General features: G+C 39.5%; 1 protein-coding gene across 1 annotated transcript; it reads left to right on the top strand.

The window, feature by feature from the left end:
- The first annotated feature begins 540 nt into the window (after positions 1-540).
- On the top strand, positions 541-22113 carry LOC117305215 (N-acetylglucosamine-1-phosphotransferase subunits alpha/beta-like). Its single transcript, XM_033790033.1, has 27 exons — positions 541-742; positions 2067-2152; positions 3643-3756; positions 4220-4440; positions 4607-4680; positions 5213-5422; positions 5848-5970; positions 6116-6247; positions 6850-7020; positions 7664-7787; positions 8164-8229; positions 8968-9023; positions 9687-9798; positions 9938-10146; positions 11092-11240; positions 11606-11724; positions 12282-13116; positions 13210-13666; positions 13739-14824; positions 15738-15934; positions 16760-16912; positions 18170-18344; positions 18847-18932; positions 19211-19309; positions 19577-19744; positions 20731-20821; positions 21541-22113. The coding sequence occupies exons 1-27, from the start codon at positions 629-631 to the stop codon at positions 21619-21621; spliced, it is 5508 nt and encodes a 1835-aa protein (XP_033645924.1). The 5' UTR covers positions 541-628; the 3' UTR covers positions 21622-22113.
- The last annotated feature ends 4353 nt before the right edge of the window (positions 22114-26466 follow it).

Genomic DNA, 26466 nt, shown 5'->3' on the forward strand with positions numbered 1-26466 from the left:
AAAATATTTTAAATTAATGTTTGAAACAAATCAAGAATTATTTCAGTTCATGAAACTTTACAGAAAATTTTGGATTTGGTCACACGATTGTTGAATGTTTAGCCAACATTCGGCCGGCCATGCCAACCTGCGCACTTTGTTTATCAACTTTGGAAAGCACTATTCAATCTCTCCCGCCTCAAGGCTAATGGTTGCTGGTTCAAGCCCCGCTGTCGTCAACACTTTCTTTGTTCAACCCCAAATTGAAGGAGAAAAGGGCCAGCCACAAGTTATGCCGATTCAACCACAGCAGATCAGACGCTCTTTGCTCAAAAGGTAAGACATTCCTTTAATTTCCCCGTCCCCATCCCATTTCAAAGACAGAGATCGCCCACTAGCTGAGTGACCGAACAAAGTTTGAATTTTGAGCTAGCAGACGAATATCGCACTTTGTTACAGCGCCCTCTATTGACCCTGCAGAGCTTTAAAAAACATCACTGGTAAACGATTTTAGACGTGGTAAAGTAATGCTTTCGGGCTGGGTACCATGGTAAAGAATATGGCGATATCCATACAGCAGTTTTTCGTGTCATAAGCCAACGTGTAACCTAAGTTTTGTTGATGATCTTCTTCCAGAATTGAGGCCGAAATGTATAAACTTGTGCAGAAGCAGACGTATACATTTCTGTCCCATCGATATGGGGTGATTTTAATCTTCCTGGGGCTCGTTTTTATTATCGTTTCTGCATTTCATTTCGGAGAGGTAAGCAACGCAACGGAGAATAGTCATCATTTGTTTTTGTTAAAACTTTTTATTTAGATTGATTACAGTTTAACACCACAGAGCCAGAGGCCAAAACAAATCGACCTGATGAACTGATCTTTTGGCAACTCGTCTCAAGATCATTAATCAACAAACTTGCTTTTGTCACTTAACAAATGACAGCATCTAGCTGTTGTCTGCTGTCCAAACTCAAATGCCAGTTAAAATACCGTACCAGATTCACTTCAGTTCAGTCCAGAAATGAAAGTGGTCTGGCTCTGCTGACTGGTTTTAATCAAAGTGTTGAACAGCAACCTAGACTAGGCTAGCTAGAGAGTACCATGAGAGTACCATAGATAAATGGACAGCTAGTGAAAAAAGTGATGGACTAGTGGAATGACAAGAAAACTGGCCCTGCTGGCCAATCATTAAAAAAAACCAAAACAAACTAGAGTAGGCAAAGCGTAACACTCACAAACTGCAACAACTGCCCAAAAGATTCAAATCAAGTTGGCAAAGAAAGTACACTCTTTTATGCAAACTGGTTTTCACTCCCACCCAGTCTGTCTCATGATAAAAAAATCATCTCATATAATAATTAATGCCTAACAAAACACTCTGAGTGACAAATTTATGTGTATTAAAACAACTCAAACATAAATTTCACATCAAATTTTGTTTACTTTTGTTAATATCTGTAACTGTAAAACTGATCTCTAAGTCTAATTAACTGTACATAGTTTTGTAAAACTTATAATTTCTCAGTTGTCATAAACTTGTTTTCATATTAAAAGTAGGCCCAACTTATTTTGAAAAGTAAATAAAATTTAACATTTTGTGGACAATTCAGAAAAAGATCACATCTCTGAAACAGTGATTTTATGCCTCTAATGGATCACGTCAATAAATAACATTTCCCTTCAGAAAAAACATACAAAAAGAAGAAAAAACACAAGATGAAACAGTCAGACACAGCACTTCACTCATAGTTATATGTTTTGTAAATTGTTCTATTGTACTTGCAGGAGATAGATGAATTTACTAGATAAATTGGGGAGGTAGTGCTTTCTGCTCTACCGGCCAGGCTTCTGATTGATGATACCCAAGCCTACCCGTATGGACTGTAAAAGGGGTAACCCTGTTTCAGCCCTAGGAGTAGGTGGCAACGGCCTCTGGAAAAAATAATTGTAGCCCACACCTTGAAGTGGCCTTCAGGCCTTGTGTGTCAGGGGACTTGCATAAAAAAAAAAAAACTAAACAAAAAACTAAATGAATTTATAGTTTTGACAGCTGTTTCTTCCTCCTTTGTTGTTGCATGTTTCAGTCTTCCCTAGAATGGAGTCGGGACCAGTACTCACAGATGTTCAATATTTACCATGACAACATTGCCGGGAAAGCCTTTCAAAACAGGTGTGTAATTAACATGCCACGTAGTCGGACCATCCCATGGATGTCAGCAGCCGATTTCCTGAAACTTTAAGTCTACTTGTGCAAAGTTTACGGAGCAACTTGTGCCATAAACGTTGCGCAAATGGACTTGCGCAGTTTGCGAAAAGTATCGTGAAATCAGCTGCAGGCTTGATGATGACACTGGGGCCCAATTTCATAGAGCTGCTGAAGCAGAAAAAGCCGCTAAGCACAAACAATTTGCTTACTAGAATAATGTTACCAGTCAAACTACCATGTCACATGTACAGTTTTCAACTGGTAACCTGCTTACTCTGCTACAAGCAGACAATTGTTAAGCAATATTTTCTGCTAAAAGGCTGTCAGCTCTATGAATCTGGACCCAGGGCTCAATAACAATAGCTGCTTAAGTAGAAAATATTGCTTTAAAACATTTTTCTGTTAAGCAGAAATGAGCAGGACATCAGTCACAAATTGTGTACGTGTGACATTGTAGTTTGGCTGGTGACCATATTTTGATAGGCGTAATGTTTTTACGCCTAGCTACTTTTTGTGTTTAAGCAGCTCTAGAGCTAAAAACTAACACTGTACTGCAGGCCTTAGGCTTGTGAATGGGAGACTTTCTGGGACGATAGAGGGCAGTAGACTTACCGGGTAAATCCATTGTTCTCAGAATTATGCGCATGTTCAGAACTACGTAAACAATGGAAATTTACCCGGTATGTCTGCTGCCACCTAGCGTTGGAAAGTCTCCTATTAAGCATCGGGCTAGTCAACTCAGGACTGGACAAGCCTGTGGTCTTAAGTGTTTTACAATCAAATAATAACATGCTACTATCAGGCCTTAGGCTTGTGAATTAAGCATCGGGCTAGTCAACTCAGGACTGGACAAGCCTGTGGTCTTAAGTGTTTTACAATCAAATAATAACATGCTACTATCAGGCCTTAGGCTTGTGAATTAAGCATCGGGCTAGTCAACTCAGGACTGGACAAGCCTGTGGTCTTAAGTGTTTTACAATCAAATAATAACATGCTACTATCAGGCCTTAGGCTTGTGAATTAAGCATCGGGCTAGTCAACTCAGGACTGGACAAGCCTGTGGTCTTAAGTGTTTTACAATCAAATAATAACATGCTACTATCAGGCCTTAGGCTTGTGAATTAAGCATCGGGCTAGTCAACTCAGGACTGGACAAGCCTGTGGTCTTAAGTGTTTTACAATCAAATAATAAGATGTTACTATCAGGTCTTAAAAGTGCATTGCAATTTTCATCTGGTAAGGGGCAACAATGGCGATTGCCTCCATGCCCACTGGTCATTGCCTTGGTGCCCTTGAAATATAGTAGAAATGTACACTTTCCTTGGAGGGTACCTATTAGTACTAAGTAGAAACAGAAGCATACAGGCCTGGGCACTACTTCTATGGTGCAAATGTATTAAGTTTGTATTGCATTTAACCAAAAGCTGATCACCTGTTTCTTTTCTTATTTTCAGGATGTGCTTGCCAATCCCGATTGATGCTGTTTATACTTGGGTCAATGGATCTGACCCGAAACTCAAAGCTGACCTCCAAAGGGTCAAGACAAAGGTCGAGAAAGAGCTAGCAAAGTAAGATTCTTGTTTATATCAAGTTGAAACATAGGGAGTAAGGGTTTAAATTTAAAGGCACTGGACACCTTTTTGGTAATTGCCAAAGTCTCACTTAGTGTATTCCCAACTTATGCATAAAAATATGTCATCACAGTTGCGAGAGAACAATGAAAGAAAAAGCACCACTGTTGCACATCTTTGTGTGCTTTCAGGTTCCTAAAAAATATTAAAAAAACTTCAGGCCTGAAGCCTTATTATATTTGAGGAAGAAATTACCTTTTTCTTAAAAAAAATTGTTTCTTCAGAGGGAGCTGTTCCTCGCAATGCTTTATACTATCAACAGCTCTCCATTGCTTGTACCAAGTAAGGTGTTATGCTAACAATAATTCTTGAGTAATTGCCAATAGTTTCCAGAGCCTTTAACCCCCTCAAAATGGAAACAAAAGTTCTTCAATTTGTTTGTTCTTCTTATTTCTGTAAGGTCCACCTCAAAACCAGGCGATACAGATTCCATCCAGTGTAACCATGACAACTGTGTCCCAGGACGTATTCTCGTCTTCGGCTCGCTCCTTCCGGGTCGAGTAGAAAAGTCTGACTTGGCCATGACCCATCTGGAATTCCTGGAAGCAAGGCGATTGTTCAACGTGTCTAAGTCGGCCACGGCTAACATGACGATTGCACAGTTCAAAACCCAAGCCGATGGTAAGTGTGGGTAACTGGAAAAAATGGACCACTTGAATAAACTACAAGGGTGCTACAAGAGCGTAAGTAAGGACAATGGAAATAGTCTGGTTCCTTTTTGTTTATGTGGAGATACAAATCAGTTCATTACGATGAAGACCGGGTTGTCTTTGTTTTCTGTTTACAGTGAATGCAATCATGAAGGAGAAACCATATGTACTCATGACTGGCAGGAATGTTTCACTTTCTAAAGGATATTTAGTAAGTATCGCAAACTTTAAAAGATTACCAAACTTTAGAATAATTATTCCTGTTGATCAGGCTTACTTAAACCATTCCTCAAACATTCTCAACTCCCATGCCATTCTCAACTGACACGCCATTTTAATAACTTTTCTTTTTGTGAGTGCCTTGAGTGCCCTTGGGTTGGATATGCTGTTGCGCTTTATAAATGTCGTTATTAGTTTATTAGTAAATAGAGTTAGTACATTACAAACAACTAACCAACCAAAAGGACCTATGTTATAATTTCATTTTATTTCAATTTATTTATTAATTTCACAGGTAAAAATGCAAGTACAGACAATAAGAACAACAAAAAGTATTTAATGGCCTGACGACCTTAGCTGACCTTTTCTCGAAGGCTAAATGTTCGAGAAAGACTCTGGGTCGCAATGTCGGGCCGTTAACTATTTGTTGTATTAGTTTATTATTAAAACGAGATAATGTAATATCTTATGGACACTTTTATGGAAAATTAAATAAATTGTACAATGTTCTTTTTCAACCCTAGACAAGTGATTGGCAAGCAGAGGGCGCTGCTGAATTAAAGGACGTCGTCTTTGTCTCCAACGTCGGAAAAGACGTCACGGAAGACGAACTTCAGAAGAAAATTCCTGAGGACCAGCGAGACAATGTCAGGGCCATTGACCTCACCACTAGCGCAGGGGTCGCCGTCATTACATTGAAGACTGTGGAAGTCACAAAAACATTTATAACTGAGGTATATCTTTCACACCCCTCTCCCTACCCCAGAAGACTCTTCCATGTCCAAGTTGCAAGAGAATAATGATAGAAAAAAACACCCGTTTAGCACAAATTTGGGTCTTTTCAGATTTCTAATAAGAGGCTTCAGGCCTGAAGTCTTTTATTATTTAAGTGAGAAATTACCTCTTTCTCAAAAACTACGTTACTTCAGAGGGAGCAATTCTCACAAAGTTTTATACTATCAACAGCTCTCCATTGCTCATTACCAATTAGGTTTTTATTCTAACGGTTGTTTAGTGAGTAACACTAACAGTAAGTAATCACCGATAAGTCCACTGCCTCTATAGTGGGTGGTTTGGGGTCCAATAAAAACGGCAACATTAAGGGCAAGTCTTGAAATTAGTTTGGTCAATTTTAACAAGTTTTTTCCTCTCCCCAAAGTTTGAGAAGAGTGAAGGAGAATCTGGGATGAAGGTCGGCGCAGCATACCTCGTCTGGGGTCTGGAGAAAACAGAGTCAAGCCAAGACGAGGATGTCTCCTCCAGCAGATTCGAAGACAACGAGGTACTGATCATGTGACCTATGACATCACTTATTGACTCGATGGACCGTTACCACAAAAAGAGACCATAGGAGTTAGTTTACCCTGAAAACTTAAACAATAACCTTTAAATTATGTTTTATTAGATTTCTTTGTCTCTTCTTTTAGGAAATGAGATATTCCCTTCGGTCTCTGGAACAGAATGCGCCATGGATCCGCCATGTTTACATCGTAACCAATGGTCAGATCCCTTCATGGTTAAACCTTGATAATCAACGCATCAGTATAATTACACACGAGGTGAGATGGGATTCCAGACCAAAATGTTTACATTCATAATCAATCAATCAATCAGAATTTACAAAGCAACAAAATCAAAGGTTTGCTCAAAAGGTGCTGAGGCACAGAAGTAATAAATAAGTTATTGATAGTAGGCCTCAGAAAGGTCTTGAATGTTTTGAAGGATGTTGTGTCTCTGATGTGGTTTGGAAGTTTATTCCAGAGTTGAGTTATTTTACTTAGGCAGGCAGGCATGTGTGGCATGTGATTTCTCCATTTTTAACCCGAAATCCGTTTTTTTTACAATATTTTGTTTTAAATTTATTTATATTTAAAAGAAATGTTTCATAACTAAGATCAAATTCATAAGAAAATTAAAAAAGATACAACCATATGGAACATCCCAGATTGCAAAGTAGGGGTATCAAACTATGCATGTAAGCAGTTATCGCACCCGGAAGCTTTCACGCTTGCAAGCTTTCACGCTTTGTGCTCACAGTTCACGGTTTCTTTTTCAACAGCCTATCACATAGTAACAGGGATGTGACTCATTCTTGGCAAAACAAAAACTCTTCAAGGTTTAATCAAAAATATTGTTGTTAATTTTTTTCTAATCAATTCAGGATATTTTCCCAAACAAGACGCACCTCCCAACGTTTAGTTCACCGGCGATAGAGAGCAATCTCCACCGGATTCCTGGATTATCAAAAAAGTTTATCTATCTAAACGACGACACCATGTTCGGGAAACCGGTCTGGCCGGACGATTTCTACACGCACTCCAGAGGGCAGAAGGTATGGGGAAGAAGTAGTGTAGAAGATGTTCAAGGTTCATCCTCCTACTCTTGTTGCCATTTTTGGAGGGTTGCCTGTGCACAGTGTAGATGCATTCATCACCACAGTGGATGATATTGAATGATAAGGAAGTGGGAGGGTTGACTGTGTACTGTGTGGATGCATTCACCACATTATTCCATCGAGGCTGTCATAGTTTTTTTCTGTCATTCAAAACCACAGTGGTTTATAGTGAATGGTCAGACAGTGGGAGGGTTGACTGTGTACTGTTAAGATGCATTCACAACATGATATTATATTGCAGGCTGGCATAGTTTACCTATCATTGAATGATATTGAACGGTCAGACAGTAGGAGGGTTGACTGTGTACTGTGTAGATGCATTTACCACATGATATCATGTTGCAGGCTGGCATAGTTTATATGTCAATCACAACCATGGTGGATGATTTTAAATGGTCAGACAGTAGGAGGGTTGACATTGTACTGTGTAGATGCATTCACCACATGATATATTGTAGGCTGGCATAGTATCATTCAAAACCTCGATGGATAATATTGAACAGTCAGGCAGTAGGAGGGTTGACCGTGTACTGAAAATAAAAATAAATTCTCTTGACAGAATTCTTTTCCCTCCCCTTAGGTTTACCTTACCTGGCCTGTTCCAAATTGTGCCGAGGGGTGTCCCCCATCGTGGATTCGTGATAATTATTGTGACACAGCGTGTAATAACTCGGAGTGTGACTGGGACGGCGGGGATTGTTCTGGTAAGACCTTAGGACGGATTTTTCAAAAACCGTTCAGCGAGAAATCGCAGAGAACCCGTCACAAACAAGGTTTTCAAGGACTAGTTTAGTTGTATTAATTTTGTTTTTTTACCCATACACCGATGTGTGTTAGCACTGTATACTCAGTACTTTCCCGAGTCCTGTGAAAAAATATCACAGGCATGTTACTCGGGTTGGATTCGAACCCACAACCTTTGCCATTCTAGTTTAGTTGTGTCTGTTTCCTTTCTTTCGTATAGGGTGGATATGTGTGCATTATTTTAACTATTATTCTTACCATTATTATTATGTTGAAATTTTTGCACTGACACGACTTTAAAATTAAGTTTACTTTTGGTTTGATTGTTTTTAACAGGAACGCCAAAGAGCGGCGTAGGTGGTGTTGCAGCAGACAGAGAAGCAGCGCTAGATTTCACTGATAGTAAGTGTTGTCGTTACCAACTAGCCATTACATGTTTCTCCTGAAGTCGAGCAGATACTGTTCGAAACATCAAGACCAAACCGGCTCATTTCAGAGCCATTACACTCCCTCATTACATTAGTACATGGTTGTACCCGCAAGTTTACTGTTATTTATAGTTTATTCTTAGCCATTACATGAATTTCCCATTATCCAAAATCTCTTAATTCTACATAACCGGTTTCACTGTGAGTCTTATCAGCTGTTATCAGAAAAGTAGTTGTAATTGTAAACATTCACCCTGGAACCCATCTCCTCTATTGGAATTTGAGGTTCTTTCACTGAAAACCACCTACCCTTATACTTAAAGCCATTATACACTTTCGGTAAACAGTATTGTCCAAATGCCTACACTTCGTGTGTCACAACTTGTATATAAAATAACAAACCTGTGAAAATTTAGGCTCAATCGGTCATCGGAGTCGGGAGAAAATAACCAGAAAACCCACCCTTGTTTCCGCACGTTTCGCCGTGTCATGACATGTGTTTAAAATAAATCCGTAATTCTCGATATCTAGAATTGATATTGTTTTAATCTTTTCTCAAAAAGTAAAGCATTTCATGGAATAATATTTCAAGAGAAGTCTTTCACCATTACCTTCTGTGCAACCTGTAAGTTATTTGTAAATCTGTGAACTTTAAACAAAAATTCTGTTCCGAAAGTGTCCAATGGCTTTAAACTGTTTTTTTTTTCCACAGTGTACTGTAAAACCGGTTGTGCCAATGGATGGATTGCTGATCGCTACTGTGATCAGGTGAGTGTAAGGTAGCCTGAACATCTGACGCCACACTTTGAGGCTCGTGAATTACATCTATTATCTCTATGTAATTCCTTTTTCCACAAAGTTGACTTATTTGGATCATGCACAAACCAGTAGGGTTGCTGACAGCCCCAGGCATTAAGTTTAATGTCTCAAATAGTTCATTTTAAAGACAATGGACACTATTGGTAATTGTCAAAGACCAGTCTTCTTACTTGGTGTATCTCAACATATGCATAAAATAACAAACCTGTGAAAATTTGAGCTTGATTGGTCGTCGGAGTTGCGAGATAACTATGAAAGAAGAAAAAAAAACTTGTCACACGAAGTTGTGTGCTTTCAGATGCTTGATTTCGAGACCTCAAATTCTAAACTTGAGGTCTTGAAATCAAATTCGTGGAAAATTCTTTCTCGAAAACTACGTCACTTCAGAGGGAGTCGTTTCTCACAATGTTTTATACTATCAACCTCTCCCCATTACTCAATACCAAGAAAGGTTTTATGCTGATAATTATTTTGAGAAATTAACAATAGTGTCCACTGCCTTTAAACACACCCACTCACTGAAAAGGATGTCTACTTTGCGAGGTTTTGTGGCAAAACTCAGAAACTCTTGTTCAAGTATTATAATATTTATTTATGGTTGATGTTTTGCAGACGTGCAACGTTGCAGAATGTGGTTTTGACGCTGGAGATTGTGGCACAGCCAACTTTCATAGGTTATACCGAGTGGACATCAAGGGACCTGCAAACATCACTGTCCCTCAAGGTTAGATGGTTTTAAGAGTTTTATCCTATTTATATAAAAAAAAAATTGTAATTATTTTTGTATTTATATTTTTGTATTTATATATGTGAAATTGCAAAAAAACACGATAACGACTAGAACAAAATTATTTTGTCTTCAGGTGTCGCTGTCTTATACATTAACTTAACGCACATCTTTGGAGAGAACATTACAATAACTGAAGCCCAGTATGATGATAGCAAAGTGATACGGACGGCCACCGTTGCCCAGAAGTTCAAGTTAATCACGCTCCTTCTTCATAGTAATGTTTCCGATACCCTGATAGGGTTCTCTTTGGAGGGCCAAAAGGCGGACCATACACCAGTGAACGTAAGTCAAATCGAACACACACATGACTAGAGCGCGTTTTTGGACCCCTGAATTTTGGGTTAACATGCCGGTGCTGACTCAAATATTGCTGTCTCATAATTTGTTTGTTTGTGGGGAGCCAGTCCAAAACAATTCAACAATGGGCCTTATTTTCGACCACATGAGGGCGCTCTAAAACATTTTTGTATTACTTCCAGGGGTATAATTATTCAAACCCAAAAGAGTTATTCAAGACTGGATCCTGGAACACATTTACCACCACAGCATTCATATCCATCACGGACAATAAGACCTTTAAAGGAACATTACAGAATTGGTTTTTGCTAACAAAACAGTTGCTGGCAGTGTAAGCACTTCATGTAATCCACCATATACATAAACTGACAAACCTGTAGAAGTTTGAGATCGATTGGCCATCTGGGTCATGAGAGAATAGAGAAAAACATATAACAAATTTTGCATTGCATTGATGCCAAAATAAAAATGAATAAAACGCTCACTGAGCGCTAAACTCCAAACGCGAAGTTAGAATATTTATTTCACATCAAATATGACATTTCAGACAGATGTCTTCTACTATCATCATCATTAGACCATGTAAGTTAATGTTAGCCTGTGATCTTCACGATTTATGTTTCTTACCAATTCTGTAACGTTCCTTTAAAGGAGCCATTATAATCCACCTCTAAAGCAACTTAAAACTACGGCACAACAAAAGTGACAAAACGCCTATTAAAACTGCAGGACGCATCGCCCTCATGCGGTTAAAAATACAGGGGGTTGAACTCTACCATCAGAAATTGGACTCGCGTTCTCATGGCTGTGTTGTCGGGGTGTCTCACAGTGTATACAGAAGCAGACGCAAATCATTGGTTGGTCAGGGATTTCAACCAATCAACTTTTAAAGGTATTTACTAATTATTGATTACTACTTTTACTCCACAGGTCAAGTTCAATCTGACGGTTAACACGATTCCCATCTCGGAGCGAGCCCTGATTGTTGCCAAGGAAGATGCGGACATCAAGGAAGACTTAAACGAAGAAGAAGATGAAATATTCCGCGACTTATTTCATGACGTAGATGAATCTAAAAGGTATGAGGAGATTGAGTTTGCTGACCACCCCCCCATTCACCTAAACAGTCACACAACAAGTGATTAAGACAGGGCACTGCTAGGGTTGTTTAAAAAAAAGTGTCTAAAGGCCTTTTTCAAACCTCGGCTAGGGCAGTTTCCGTCTGATGTTCGAACTACCACCGTTTCAAAATTCACGTTGCTCGGTTCATACTTGCCGTGTTTCCATTGCGAACGCAGCACGCGGATTTCAAGCCGGGTTTGACAAGGTCCCTAACCATGAACAAAAGATTCCCTCCACAACTTATTCCTAAACGATTTACCCTTTGTGGACAAAGTTTCCCACAAGTTATCCTTAGTTTCATTTTTTTTTTCTTGACCTCTAGGGCGCCTAAAATTCCCAAGGTCATGGACCCTCCAGTGAGTCTTCTTGATACTGAATTTGAAAATCCCAGTGAAGCTGTTGCTGAAAAGTTAGCGGAATTGGAGAAGAAGCTGGCTGATGGTAACTATGACATAGATGCACTGTTCCTATAGAGCGCTTTATCACGGCCGAGGGGCATATCAAAGTGCTCATTAATTTTTTGACAGGTATACTGAATTATAATTGAAGTAGGAAAACCTTGTGGTTTTAAAGGACGCAGACAACGTTGGTTATTGTCAAAAAACAGTATCCAACAGTCGTTGAGTTGGACTCGAGTAAGAATTGAGTCGCCAATTTCATGGACTAGACTTGACTTGAGGAAAAATTACTTTTGACTTGACTTGACTTGGGGAACAATTACTTGTGACTTGACTTGACTTGACTTGAGGAGAAATTACTTGACTTAAGAGTTGAGAATTAATTTTATGACATTTACTGTTTAAAATTAACGTGGCAAAATTGAGTCATGTTATGAGGTCGAACATTAAACCTGCCAGGATATTATAAGCAATTATCGTTTAAAGTGTCTTGCTCAAGGATGCAAAGTGCTATGACTGGGAACTAGCTTTCTAACAGCAGCAAGCTCAATGTTATACTTCTCGCTAATTTATTTTGATTTTTTGTTTTTTGTCATAAAGGAGACATCACCGAGAAGGGACTGAAGAAATTAAAGGCTCAACTCCTGCTGGACCTGGCGCAGTCCCCGGAGTATGTAGAAGACATCCCTGAGAAACCAGACCGTCTTAAAGATGACTTCAAAGACACCAGACTCAAAGAACAGAAATCAGACGCACGGCTCCAACCGAAAGTCGGGGAAAAGTTCAGAGAAGATGGAGATCAATTAGACTCCTTGAAAAGGACTAAGTTTGGCAAGAAGGAGCCATTTCAAGATCCCGTCAAGGAAGACCGTGTTCCAAAAGAGGATAGGGATGGCGGCTTAAGTCTAAATAAAAAAGTACAAGACGTGGGAACTAGAAAAAAAGGAGTGCATCAGGAGAGAATTCAGAAAGTGGATGCAGATCTGAATTTAAACTTGCAAGGGCAGAGGAAGGGTCGGCTACCGGATGTGGAACTGACTAAGAAAGAAACAGATTATAAAAAAACAGAACCTGGTTTTAAAGAGGACAAACTGCACGATGCGAAACAGGACGGGGAAGGGGACTCCATTGAAGCTCTTCGGGAAGAGTTGAGGCAGCTTCAGAAACAGCATGACGAGTCTCGGCGACCAGCTCAAGGCCAACGGGAGAACGTAGCCAAGCAACAAGAGCTTCCATTGCAACAACCAAATCAACAGCAACCAATCCAACATCAACCGATATACTACCAACGACAGCAACGCCAACCAGTACATCAGCCAGAAATTAGTCAACATAAACCGATAAACCTGCAGAAGGTGTGGCCACCACACGATGCGGGGAATCAGCCGCAGCAGTTTCATAATCAGCAACAGCAGTTGCCAAATCAACAGCAACAGTTTCGTGATCAACAACAGCAACAAGGTCAACAACAACACTTGCAGCAGCTGAGAGTGAAACCACAACAGCAGCCACTGAATCAACAGCAGCCGTTTCGTAATCAGGAACAGCAGCCACTGAATCAACAGCAGCCGTTTCGTAATCAGGAACAGCAGCCACTGAATCAACAGCAGCCGTTTCGTAATCAGGAACAGCAGCCACTGAATCAACAGCAGCCGTTTCGTAATCAGGAACAGCAGCCACTGAATCAACAGCAGCCGTTTCGTAATCAGGAACAGCAGCCACTGAATCAACAGCAGCCGTTTCGTAATCAGGAACAGCAGCCACTGAATCAACAGCAGCCGTTTCGTAATCAGGAACAGCAGCCACTGAATCAACAGCAGCCGTTTCGTAATCAGGAACAGCAGCCGCCGAATCAACAGCAACAGTTTCAGAATCAGGAACAGCAGTTGCCAATTCAGCAACCACAGCTGCCAAATGGGGAACGACAGCTCGCGAATCAACAGAAGTTGCCAGTTAAACAGCAGCATGTGCCAGTTCAACGACAGCAGCCAGTTCAACAACAACAACAGCAGCCAGTTCAACAACAACAGCAGCAACAGCAGCCAGTTAAACAACAACAGCAGAAACCGCAGCTTCAACTGAAACAGCAACAGTTGAATCAGCAACTGGAGCCTCTTGCTGCAAAACCTCCCGCTGACCCAAAAGAAGATGTGAAGAAAGTTCAAGATGGTCTGTCAGACAACCGGAGATTTGCAGACGTAAACAAATTCAATATGAAACAGAGCTCAGCAAAAGATGACAATGTCCACAACAACTTGAGGATTAATAATGACAACAGAATGAATGTGAATTTCAATCGTAAGAAGCCCTATGGCGAGACGTTTCAGGAGCCGATTCTGTTCAATAAGAAACCCATTGAGCACACTGGTTTGAACCGGGGCAGACCGGATTTTGCTGTCAATGAACGCCACGATGGTAACTGGAATAATCCGAATCTCATCAACGAGCCACATTTCAATCAAGGGAACCAACTACCTCCTGGCGGAGGGAACCGGCCTTTCCTTCAGAATGACCAAATGGGAAATGCTCTTCGGGTACCAGTGGATTTAAAACCGGTTCCAGCCGGTTTGGACCAGTTTAGGGCAGATCGGGGGAATACTTTTGATAAGCCAGCTGTAAAAGTAAACAAAGAAGCCGCGCACAAGAATGTTGGTGAAGATGACTCGAAAAAAAAAATTATAAACCAAGACGTGCCTATAAAGAAATCACACATAGGGAGAAAGAAGAAAACTGGAATTGAACTAAGACCCCAAGACCAAGACGAACACATTCTTAGACGAAAACTTCTATCAAACGAAGACTATCAACGAAGGAACACAAACAGTGAAAGTGTACTTGACAAGTTTTCACACCTTAATGTAACTAGACGCTTAGGCGCAAAGTATAACAGTCCTGTCGACTCTAAAACATATCCTGTAAAAATGAGGATGAACGCTCAAAATGGGGATGAGCTTATGAGAAAGAGGAAACTGGAAACGACCGGTGACGAGATGTTGAAGAAAATTAAACGGGAAGATAGAGTTGCTCTGGATGATGTCAGTGAGCGAGAGGCTGAGAAGATTGCAGAAGATGCTGATAGATTCATCAGGAAAAACAGCTTTCTGCCGTGGGAGAGAACGGAGGCATTTGAAATGATTCTGAGGGTAAGACCTGAAGGTGTTTAGAGACCATCTTATATATGAGTTCAAAAAGCAATATTTTCTGCCTAAAGGCAGTGGACACTATTGGTAATTACTCAAAATAATTATTAGCATAAAACCTTACTTGGTAACCAGTAATGGGGAGAGCTTGGTACAGTAGTATAAAATGTTGTGAGAAACAGCTTCCTCTGAAGTAACATAATTCTCGAGAAAGAAGTAATTTTCCACAAATTTGATTTTGAGACCTCGGAATTAGATTTTGACCAATCGAGCTTAAATTTTCACAGGTTTGTTGTTTTATGCATATGTTGTGATACACCCAGTGAGAAGACTGGTCTTTGAAAATTAACGCTGCTATGAAGTAGGGCGCAGAAGCATTTGTGTTTAGTAAAAATAAGAGATTTGCCCTTTCAAGGGTCAAGCTTGTTCAATCTATGGTCTTCAGTAGAAGACCTTCAGTAGTCGCTGAGTCATTTAGTTACAGTTGCAAAATTTTCCTAAGCATGTATGCATCAGGTCTCTCAGGGGTTTAAAAAAAAAAAGGCACATAAGCCCAGCCTCGTTGCCGTGGGCTGCACGTCGTGGTTGGTTTAGCTTAGAGTGCGCTACATATTTGGCAGCATAGGTTGTATACTCCCTAGCTGAGATGGGGTAAGGAATGAAATGGCCCAGTGATCAGAATAATAATGTTGGAAGCGCTTTGAGAAATGGTGTATAAAGCGCTATATAAAAAACGAATAGTATTATTATTGTTATTATTATTAACCCAAAAAGACTGCTCTGGGTGCACACTTGTTAAAAACTCTCTAGCGCTTGTAAGGCGTTTAGTACGCCCTGTTATAAAATGCATGTACTTTGAGGCAATGCATTTCAAATGAACCACGTGTATATAAATCTCCCTCTTTCTTTGTCGCAGGAGGAAAAGAAACAAGATAGACTGTCGGATTATCAATCTCCGAACTATAGAGGGCGCAAGACGTTAGACACCTTCGCCGATTCGTTGATACACGTCAACAGGTTGTACAACCAACGTTTTGGTTTCATCTCTCGCAAAGTGCCTGGTCATATTCCTCACATGATTGATATAGACATCATGAACGAGCTACAGTCAGAGTAAGTCTTCAGAGTTCAAGGTTCAAGTCCCACCCTAGCAAATTTGTCTTTGTTCAACCCAAAAATATTTACAATTTAATAATAATAATAATAATAATAATAGTGGCTTCTTTATATAGCGCACATATCCATCCCTCAGTGACGCTCAAGACGCTCAAGGAGCTCAAACATTTTCCTGCAAGGTATTTATGTGAGACTATGTTTGAATTTTGAGACCTACTCCTTTTACATAGCACCATGTAATAGTTAACAAAGTGCTGCTGGCGCAATATGCTGCCAATCAAGCCAGGAACACCGGGGCAAACCCCTTCACTTTTCGAGAACTGCACTGGGTTCTTTTATCTGCGTAACACAACACATGTTGAGATTACTCAGTCAGTTTCCCTTGTGGTTTATTACTTGATGTTTAAAATACAAAAGTTGCAGTCCCTTGATGTGATCCCCTGGCTGCCGCTTCCCCGGTTGTATCGTAAGTTTGTGTCCCTGGCTAAACAACGGTTACAGGTTGAATGCTTCTGACTGGTACCTCCAATCAAAAATATTGACAATAGGGAGGCAATCGACCGTAGCCCAATTGGTAAAGCACCTACGTCTTAATCCAGAGGTTCAAGTCCCACTCTAGTAAATTTTTCTTTGGTTAAGTCCCACTCTAGTCCCACTCCTTTGTTGAAGTCCAAAAACAATTAAACAAATCAAAAAACCACAGATATACTTTGCCTTCAAACATACTCTTTGCAAGAGTTCTGCAAACGCATAAAACCACAAGCACTGTTGGTGGAATTCGAACCCATGTTTAAAAAATTCCTGTCCCTTATTTATCTTCAGATTTCCAGCCCAGTTTGACGCTACGTCGTCCCACCAGATCCGCCACGCTAAAGACATGCAGTTTGCCTTCTCCTACATGTACTACATCATAGGTTCCCCTAAGGAGGTCAATACCAATGAAATATTTGACGAGTTCGACACCGACCACTCGGGGTAAGTCTGGTTGTCAAAGAGTTGCAGAGAGTATTTATTTATTTTGATTTCACGTCACCGGCGCAATTGGCGCCAATATACTGATGAATAGGAACAAGCAGGTATGTATGCTTCGCTTTTGAAAGAGCAAGGGCACCAAGGCATTTTGTCCTTGGTAAACTGTTGCCCAGGTTGTATACTTCCAAGGGAGCTGAGAAGCCTTAAAAAGGGATGTTATTGGCCCCATGACCAGGGGACTAATGTAAAGCGCATTGATATGGTTATTGTGAAATGCGCTATATAAGAACTGGCTTTTATTATTAAAGGGCACCTTATGAGGAAATTGTAAATTGGCAGTGACCATGGGGCGAGGAGGCAATCACCTGTATTGCCTTCGTGATGTATCGGGCCTGAACAAGGAAGAAGTTTTCAGTTTTAGATGTGGGAGGAAAACCCCAATGTTGATACCCATGCAACCAAATAGGGACTGAAAATTGAAAACCCAATCCACATGCAAGGCTCTGGTCTGAGGCGAGACTCGATCTCGGGTCCACTGAGATGAAAGGCTGGACAAGAAACCACTGAGCCAACTTGATCCTTGGGTTGATTAGTTCTCGACGCTGCGCAGGACTCTTTAGTAAATTCTTGAATGTTGCTACAGTCAATGCAGAAACTAGTGGATTTAGCAGACAGACTGTTTCATAGATTGGGGACCTTGTCCAAATTTGTCCAGAACAACCAGCGGATAAGTACCCTCCAGGACAAGGTATTTTACCCACTGTTAATCCACTTTGGTTGAAATTGGGTGTCGGAGAAAACATGTGAGAAGTTCACAGTACCTGGGGTTACATTTGTTTACAAGTACAGAGACTTGGATCGCTATCCACTGGAATCCAAGCAGGAGGGTCTGGACATGGCTCACCGGAAAACCTCATGACACATCAATTTCTAAAAGACAATGATTTATAAACTTGCATAACAAATCAAGATAACATTGATGCAAGGATGATTCCCTTCTTTTGAAATTTTAAGGCCATTTTCATTTTGCAAAAAGCACTTCCATTTTTTTGAAAATCTTATAAGTCTATGGGGAAATTTCTGGAGGGGCACCCAGGCCAAGACCAGCGGCAGAACATAGGCCATGGCCTCCACCAAGTAATTCCAGTCTTGCAACTCTCTCTCTTGTGCCAATTTTGTTTTTCGCATGGAGCGTAGAAATTACTGCAAAATTAAGATATCATTAATTCAAAGATGGTTTTCCTTCTTTTGATCCAACAGGGTACTCTCTGATCGAGAAATCCGGACTCTAGCGACAAGATTATTTGATCTACCTCTAGACCTTCAGACGTTGAGTTCTCTCGAGAACAGTTTCATCCAATGTGCGAAGAATCTAACGAAAGAGATTTACGAGGACCCAGTTCTACAGCCTGAAAAATATTACGAAGAGAAAATGGTGAGCAAAGTTCCATATTTAACAAGAACTGTATTGATGTTTTATTTTGGGGCTGAACGAAGACAAATTTACTATAGCGGCCTGCGACCTCTGAATTAGCGTACCGGCGCTCTATTAATCTAGCCCTCTGTTGGTTGTCTACGTATTTTGTCAATGTCTTTGTTTGGGGGCCAGTCATATACCACTCAACCTATAACTGTCATCTAGCCAGGGATCACACCAAAGTTTATTATACAACCTGGGAAGTGGCAGCCAGGGGATCACCTTAAGGGGATGCAACTTTTTGTTTTAAACACCAAGTAATAAACCACAAATTTAGTTGATATAGATCTTCAAGAGTAAACCATTTACCTTCAAATAACGCCACAGTTAACCCTGCGTGTATGTTTATTAATAAATTATCTTTACCAGAAAACTCACTTCTGCTGGTGGTTAAATGTCAATTATTTTCTAAAAGTTCAAAATTTTGTTTATGAGAAAATTAAACATTTTTCTTTTTTAGCCTCAAGTGACGACAGCTTTGGTTGCTAAGTGCCCGGCGGTGACTAATTTAATGAAGGACAGTGTCAAAGGTCAAACTAATTACAAGTAAGTGAATAATTCAAATTTTATCCCTAAGCGAGACGCTTAACCATAATTGCTCTGTCCTTCGCATGGGGCGTACAGCCATAAATGTTTGTGACAAAGTTGTGAATTTTTAACTTGGCCTGGTTTCCTTTTAATGTGTGCAAAGGCTTCAAAAGACAGTCAATCAAATAGATTAAAGTCAGTTCTATAACTGTGTGGTTATCCTTAACTTGCCAAAGTTTTGTGACAAATTTGTGACTTTTTATTTTAACTTGGTCTGAATTTCCTTTTTCTTACAGACACGAAGTTATGGGAGACGAGGAGATTGCCTTTAAGATGATCCGTACCAACGTGTCTCAGGTCATAGGTCAACTCGATGACATCAGGAAGAACCCAAAGTAAGTGTCATGTGACAGTGTCATGTGACATCTCATGTGACATGTCATCTGATCCTGTCATAGCGCAGCCATTTCAAAATTTGATGTATCAGAACTACGGATTGGATTTTTAAAAGTTAGCTTAACATCTTCAACATCTTATTACAAGACAGGTTTTCATCAGGCCTATGAGTTACAGTGCAAGGAACGTTCAAGGGTCCCTTATATTTGGTAACTTCATCACAAGAAAGATTGCAGTTTAAACAAAATGTATATTTTTATCAACAGGAAATTTGTCTGTCTAAACGACAACATCGAGCATTCCAACCCAGACGCAAACATGGTCAAAGCGGTCCTGCAGGACTTTTACGAAGCGCTGTTCCCGCTTGTTTCACAGTTTGAGCTTCCGCGAGATTATCGCAACAGATTTTTACATGTTGACGAACTCAGAGAATGGTAAGTTCTACAGCAATGTTTAGTGTGTTGTGGTTTGTGAGTAATGCCTACTAAACATCAATTTCCCCCTGGAAATACAACCAGAAGTAAAAAATGTTTACAAAACACAAACGATTTCAAAAGGTACATGTATTTATGTGAGTCATTTCATTCTACTGTTAAAATATCTTTCCGATCATATTCATTTCATTACAAACGCTTTGTGTTCCCCAACATGCTATACAAGACAGTTTTAATAGAGGGTTTTAACCCTCTATTGCAAGTTTTCTTTTTGTGATAAATTGATCATTTGGACTCCTTAATTGGTTACTCGTTCCTTGCAACTGGCGACTTCCCAAAAAGACAGTTTTAATAGAGGGTTAAAACCCTCTATGCAAGTTTTCTTTTTGTGATAAATTGATCATTTGGACTCCTTAATTGGTTACTCGTTCCTTGCAACTGGCGACTTCCCAAAAATCAGATCACAATAACACCCTCAGGAGTCCCCTTTCCCATTCTGAAAACTGCGATCTTGATTAAGCTTGGGCGATATCGATTTATTATATTCACGATATATCGCCGACAATATCTCGCGATATTCGATATAATCGCGATTAATTAAATTTGACATCATCAGTCTTGAAACTCCAAGTGAAAGTTGTAGAAGAGACAGTCCTAGCATAAGAGATGTGTTCTAATGACCTATTCTTCTGGTTTTACTCCAAACCTATGGGGTGCAAGATGTCTCAGCTAGCAAATACATCGCGATATTTAATCGCTTTGGTTTTAATCGATATATCGCGATTATCGATATTTCGATTAAAACCAAATCCATCCGATATCGAAATCGTGTCCAAATTAATATCGCGATATTCGATAATATCGTGATATCGCCCAAGCTTAATCTTGATTTGTGGTTGTACAACTGTTTTTTCTGAAGGGATTTAAACAGCCGCTCGCGACTAAAACCCAAAAAGTAATATTTCTGGCTTGTTTTGTCATTTTAGGAGGAGCTACCGAGACTGGTTGAGGTTTTGGACACAGCTGTCGTTGTCAGGTTTAATTATATTTAGCATTGCGTCATTTTGTTCCCATCAGGTAAGTCTGAAAACATGTTTGTTTGTTTAGATGATCTTCCCATCAAGGGAACTCGGCAAACTCCCACAAGGGGATATAAACACCAAGCTGCCAACAACCAATCTCTCTCATACAAACATTGGTTGTGATTATGAGTTGCACAAATCTTATATCGTTGCGGTACCCGCTGCCAAAACATAGGATTCGAACTGCCTCTAGTTACCGGGCAACCTCGGTAGTCTAGTTGGTAAGACACTGCTCTAGAATTGCAAGGGTCGTGGGTTCGAATCCCACTCGAGTACTGAGTTTACAGTGCTAACACACATCGGTGTATGGGTAAAAAAACAAAATTAATACAAATCAAGAAGTTGTAATTAGTAACTAGACGACATTACTTATTCTAGTCATTGTGAAATATGCCGTACAAAATATGGTATTCTGCCTGGTAAATTTCACTAAGCAACGTTTTTTTTTTTACTAAGTGGAATTTGTGCCCTTGCAATAATAGTTTGAACCCTGTAATTTATTAATAATGATCATAACTTGTTTTTAGGCCAGATTAAAATAAAAACATGTTTAGCGTCCCCGCCCACTTTCTGTTTAGAAAAATAGCCCAGCCGTTTTAAGAAAAAAAATGCCATCATCCTTTCAACAATTTTGTATTTGGTCTTTAAAATGAAGTGCATTTCAATGTCTCAACACTAATTTATATTTTGTTGTTTCAATTTCCCCTCATACAGTTAATGTCAATTAAAAGAAGGTGCTGCCCTCGAAGACGACAAAAATCCAGCGAAATCGCTGAAAAAGTTCAACATGTATGACGGTGTCTGAAAACCATAAAATAAACCGTTTCCCTTTTTTTTTTTTTTTTAGGGATTCCACAGTTGAAAACTGTAGGCTGAAATAAATTATATTCTGCAAAATATTCAGGGCGCAAAGTTGCTAAGCGAAGTAAACTCGCTAAGCGGAGTTATTTACTGAGCAAAGTTGGTAAGAATTAATTACTGAGCAAAGTTGGTAAGCAGAGCACTGGTATATTACTTTAAGACCTACTTGAACGAAAACGGCACTTCGCTGAAATTAATTTCAAATGCAATTGAGTTCATGTGAGATTGAACAGGTTTAAAATGTGTACAAACAAATTGTGTAATGCCAAATGTGAGAGCCCCATGTTTAGCCACTTTGTTGCAGCATGGAAGTTTACTAAAGCAGCATCCCACACATTACGTCATCATATTGGGTGTTTCAATTAGCTTCCCTGGGTCGAACCCGGTCTGCCCCGGTGCGTTCGAATAGCTTTGATGTCATTCCAGGGGCTCACCTGGGTCGGCCCCCAGTGCCCTGCTTGTGGAGTGGGTCACTTGGGGGCTGGCCCAAGGTGCATGGACGTCACCACGAGAGGGTGAGTGCGATCGTTCGACTAGCTTTTGTCAGGGGCTCAACCGAGTGAGCATCGCAGGGTCGACACGGGAAGCTAATCAAACCCACCCCTTGTTTTTTAGACAAAACCTTGAGGTTGGGGTCATGTTTTTTGATCAATTATTACGCATATCAATATTACATTCAAATGCTACCAAAAAAATTACAAACAAGTTTAAAATCTGAAGAATTTCCCTCAAGTAGTTGTTTAAAGCAATCAGTCGGTCACAAAAAATGCATTTTGTATGGCATTATTGAACCAATTCACCTGATGATGCCCTCAACAGATTGTCACTGTGCGTTATTCAGTAAAGTGCGATTTTTAGGTGTCGCGGCGTTTACTCGTAAACCTGATTGCCCGCCAAAATGGTGAGCGTGGCACAGTCGCCGCAGGTGCTAGCGTGCAAGGGGTCAATAGATGATTGACCCTTTTTCTACTAACCTGTAGGGGACAGAGCAGTTTCCAGCAGGATATTTCTTATCTGATAAAAAGTTCATGAAGCGTCACTGCCTGTGAGTTTACTGACACAAACAAAATATCAACAACATTTCACAGGTTCTTGTTATTATGTGAAGTACTGGGAAACGGTGTCAATTGTTATCATGAAAGCAACTTTGAATTATAAAAATCCTCCAAAATATATTTCCTGAGAAATCAAATAAGAAACAGTAGGACTTTCTCTCTGCTCTTCAGCATTTCCGTTATTTGACACACGAGGGAGACAAACTTCGGCATTCTCCAGGTATTATTTCTATATTTTTGAGGTAATATTTATTCTTGAATCATGAAGTGTGTATATATAGTACTTACAAAGTTCACAACGAAACAACTGAGGCTGTTGTTTTCTAATAACCGTTTATAAATTTGTATATTTTGAACATTTTACTTGGCGAGAAATGTTTACCCAGTTTGCTACAATATTTACGAAATATACTTTTTCTAAATTATCGAGCTTTAAGTAATCACAGAGTAAAATGATTTTTACAAAGTTTGATGCGCACCAGAACCGCAAAGAGCTCTAAAAAAAATATATACATCTCTATCGTTTAAGATGGTGGCTTAAATCTCAAAGCATTTTATTTATTTTCTAAGAAGACTCCGATTGTCTTTCATTGACAACGTTTTATTGTAATTTTTCTTTCAAAGGTCTTTGCTACCTTTAAACAGTAAGATGAAACTGTTGATTCTTTTTTTGTGTTTATTGGACATTTGGTTTAACCCTCATATTGTCTGACCATTCCTAATCACCCACTGTGGTTAATAAACTATGCCAGCCTCAGGAGGTGAATGCATCTACACAGCACAGTCAACCCTCCTACTGTCTTGACCATTCAATCTCGTCCATTGGTGTAGAATGATAAATGCACTGTGCCAGCCTCAAGTGGTAAATTGCATCTACACAGTACAACCCTCATACTGTCTGACCATTCCTAATCACCCACTGTGGTTAATAAACTATGCCAGCCTCAGGTGGTGAATGCATCTACACAGCACAGTCAACACTCCTACTGTCTTGACCATTCAATCTCGTCCATTGGTGTAGAATGATAAATGCACTGTGCCAGCCTCAAGTGGTAAATTGCATCTACACAGTACAACCCTCATACTGTCTGACCATTCCAAATCACCCACTGTGGTTAATAAACTATGCCAGCCTCAGGTGGTGAATGCATCTACACAGCACAGTCAACCCTCCTACTGTCTTGACCATTCAATCTCGTCCATTGGTGTAGAATGATAAATGCACTGTGCCAGCCTCAAGTGGTAAATTGCATCTACACAGTACAACCCTCCTACTGTCTGACCATTCAATACCATCCTCTTGTTTCGAATGATAAATGCACTGTGCCAGCCTACAATATAATATCATGTGATGAATGCATCCATAACACAGTCAACCCTCCCACTGTCTGACCATTCAATATCATCTAATGTGGTTTTGAATGATAGATGCACTATGCCAGCATGCAATGATATAAATGTAGGGAATGCATCTGCAAAGTACACGGTCAACCCTCCTACTGTTTTACCATTCAACATCATCCACTGTGGTCATCAAAAGAAGGGGCGGGTCCAAACACCCTGGACCCTGCCCCCCCCCCCCGACCCTATCAAGTCTTATCTATTTATTGTTGTACATAATCATTATTAATGTTTTATACATTTCCTTTTTGTACTAATCAAGCTTGTATTGAGTTATTCATTTATTATAATAAAGTTAATTCTAACGGTACTAAATCATTGAATCATTAAATCATAACAGTGGATTTCAAATGAAACGTTAATTTTGATGGAATAGACCACTAAAGGCCCGGTCCCACTGCAGCGATAACGAGAACGACGCAAAGAGACGCATTCTATTGGTTGAATGAGCGTGTGCGTATTCTGCGTGGTGCAATTCAACCAATACAATGCGTTCTCTTTGCGTCGTGATCGTTATCGTTCTGCAGTGTGACTCGGGCTTAATTTTCCTTCCTCCATAAATAGACTATAAAGCAGGATCCAGTAAAACATCAATATCATCTATTGTGGTTTTGAATGATAGATGCATGTTGTGTTGTTTTCTTATCAATTGCCAAAATAATAACGATGAAACAAAAGAGTGTTTTTACTGTCATCACAAATTGTCAATTTGGAAAATAATTCCAAACATTAAATTTTTCTGTTCATCCTTAAAAAAAAAAAGGGATATCTCCTTCATTGTAAAACAAAAACAGTGTTAAAATTTGAATGGAAATAGAAATGTGTAATATATGTAAAAAATCTTTAAAAAATAATCCGTCTTTCACTTTTTCATTACAAAAATTGGTGAAAGAGCAAGTTTGGTTAATTATTTTGTAGACAATTATCTTAAAATGGGTTTTAAAAATATCTTTAGTTCGATACTAATTTAACGAAGCTGCCAAAGGTAGGGCTAATTTTGGTGATGGGAAAACGGAGAACTATTTTTTATTTATTGATCTGTTACTTTTTTAAAATTAAACTTGGAGAATTTGGAAGATAACTTTTTGTGGATATTTTGCTTAATTTTACGGTTTGTTTGTTATTCTACGGTCAAAACTCACACCAAGTGGTCCGGCTGGCAAGTTTAGTGTTGAAAAGCAACCCTGTTTCATACGAAATATAGACCAGTGAAATATAGACCAGTGAAATATAGACCAGTGAAATATAGACCAACGGATGAGTGAAATGAAAACCTAACTGGTCCTGCTTGCCAGTCACTAAAAAAGAATTAAATACTTTTAACCCTGAAAAGTATTTAATCCGTATCTAGATACGCCCCCCCCCCCCCTAAAAAATAAGAAAAACAATTGAACCAGTAGTAACTGTTGTTTTAAGATGTTTTAAAGATAATTTAATAGTATATATCACTACGTACAAATAATTTTTATTTTGTGACCACATTGCACGTAATCAGCTTAAACATGATTCTGAAAAAGTACAAAACAACTTGAGGTTCCACAGTATTTTTCCATCAACATGCCTGAGAAAATATTTATAAAAAATATAAATCATTATCAAGTACAAGCCAAGAAGAAGTTTGTGACCAAATTGCATTGCATTATAAACAACTGCACACAACTCTGGACACCAGAGACTCGCAATAAATTTTTAAAGATAAATACTTTGTTTAAAGGCAGTAGACACAATTGGTAATTGTCAAAGACTAGCCTTCACAGTTGGTGTATGTCAGCATAAGCATAAAATAACAAACCTGTGAAAATTTGAGCTAAATCGGTCATCGAACTTGCGAGATAATAATGAAAGAAAAAAAAACACCCTTGTCACACGAAGTTGTGTGCGTTAAGGTGGTTGATTTCGAGACCTCAAGTTCTAAATCAGAGGTCTCGAAATCAAATTCGTGGAAAATTACTTCTTTCTCGAAAACTATGGCACTTCAGAGGGAGCCGTTTCTCACAATGTTTTATACCATCCACCTCTCCCCATTACTCGTTACCAAGAAAGGTTTTATGCTAATAACTGTTGTGAGTAATTACCAATAGTGTCCACTGCCTTTAACATAGTATTTGAAGTATTTTAAAGATTTAGGACCTCAGTTTTTTGTGCGCCGACTTCAAGAACTGAAGTTCGACCCCCTCAAAAAAAATAAAAAATTCAACCACAACAGACATGAGGTAAATGGTATTCCCCCAATATGTCCATCGCCCAAAATCAAGCATAGTGTAGCAAAAACGAGACAAACATAACAGTTTGCCCTAGAACCGTTGCATAGGTTGCCATTGTC

This window comes from Asterias rubens, chromosome 22 (genome assembly GCF_902459465.1).
Source record: "Asterias rubens chromosome 22, eAstRub1.3, whole genome shotgun sequence".
In the NCBI taxonomy this organism is placed as follows: Eukaryota; Metazoa; Echinodermata; class Asteroidea; order Forcipulatida; family Asteriidae; genus Asterias; species Asterias rubens.

What these genes read in the sequence shown, in the direction of transcription:
- LOC117305215 (XM_033790033.1), top strand. Translation starts at nt 629, where the DNA reads ATGTATAAACTTGTGCAGAAGCAGACGTATACATTTCTGTCCCATCGA. An exon ending in CGGACCATACACCAGTGAAC is followed by an intron (nt 10,147 to 11,091) that starts GTAAGTCAAATC and finishes TTTACTCCACAG; the next exon opens with GTCAAGTTCAATCTGACGGT. An exon ending in CGTCATTTTGTTCCCATCAG is followed by an intron (nt 20,822 to 21,540) that starts GTAAGTCTGAAA and finishes CCCCTCATACAG; the next exon opens with TTAATGTCAATTAAAAGAAG.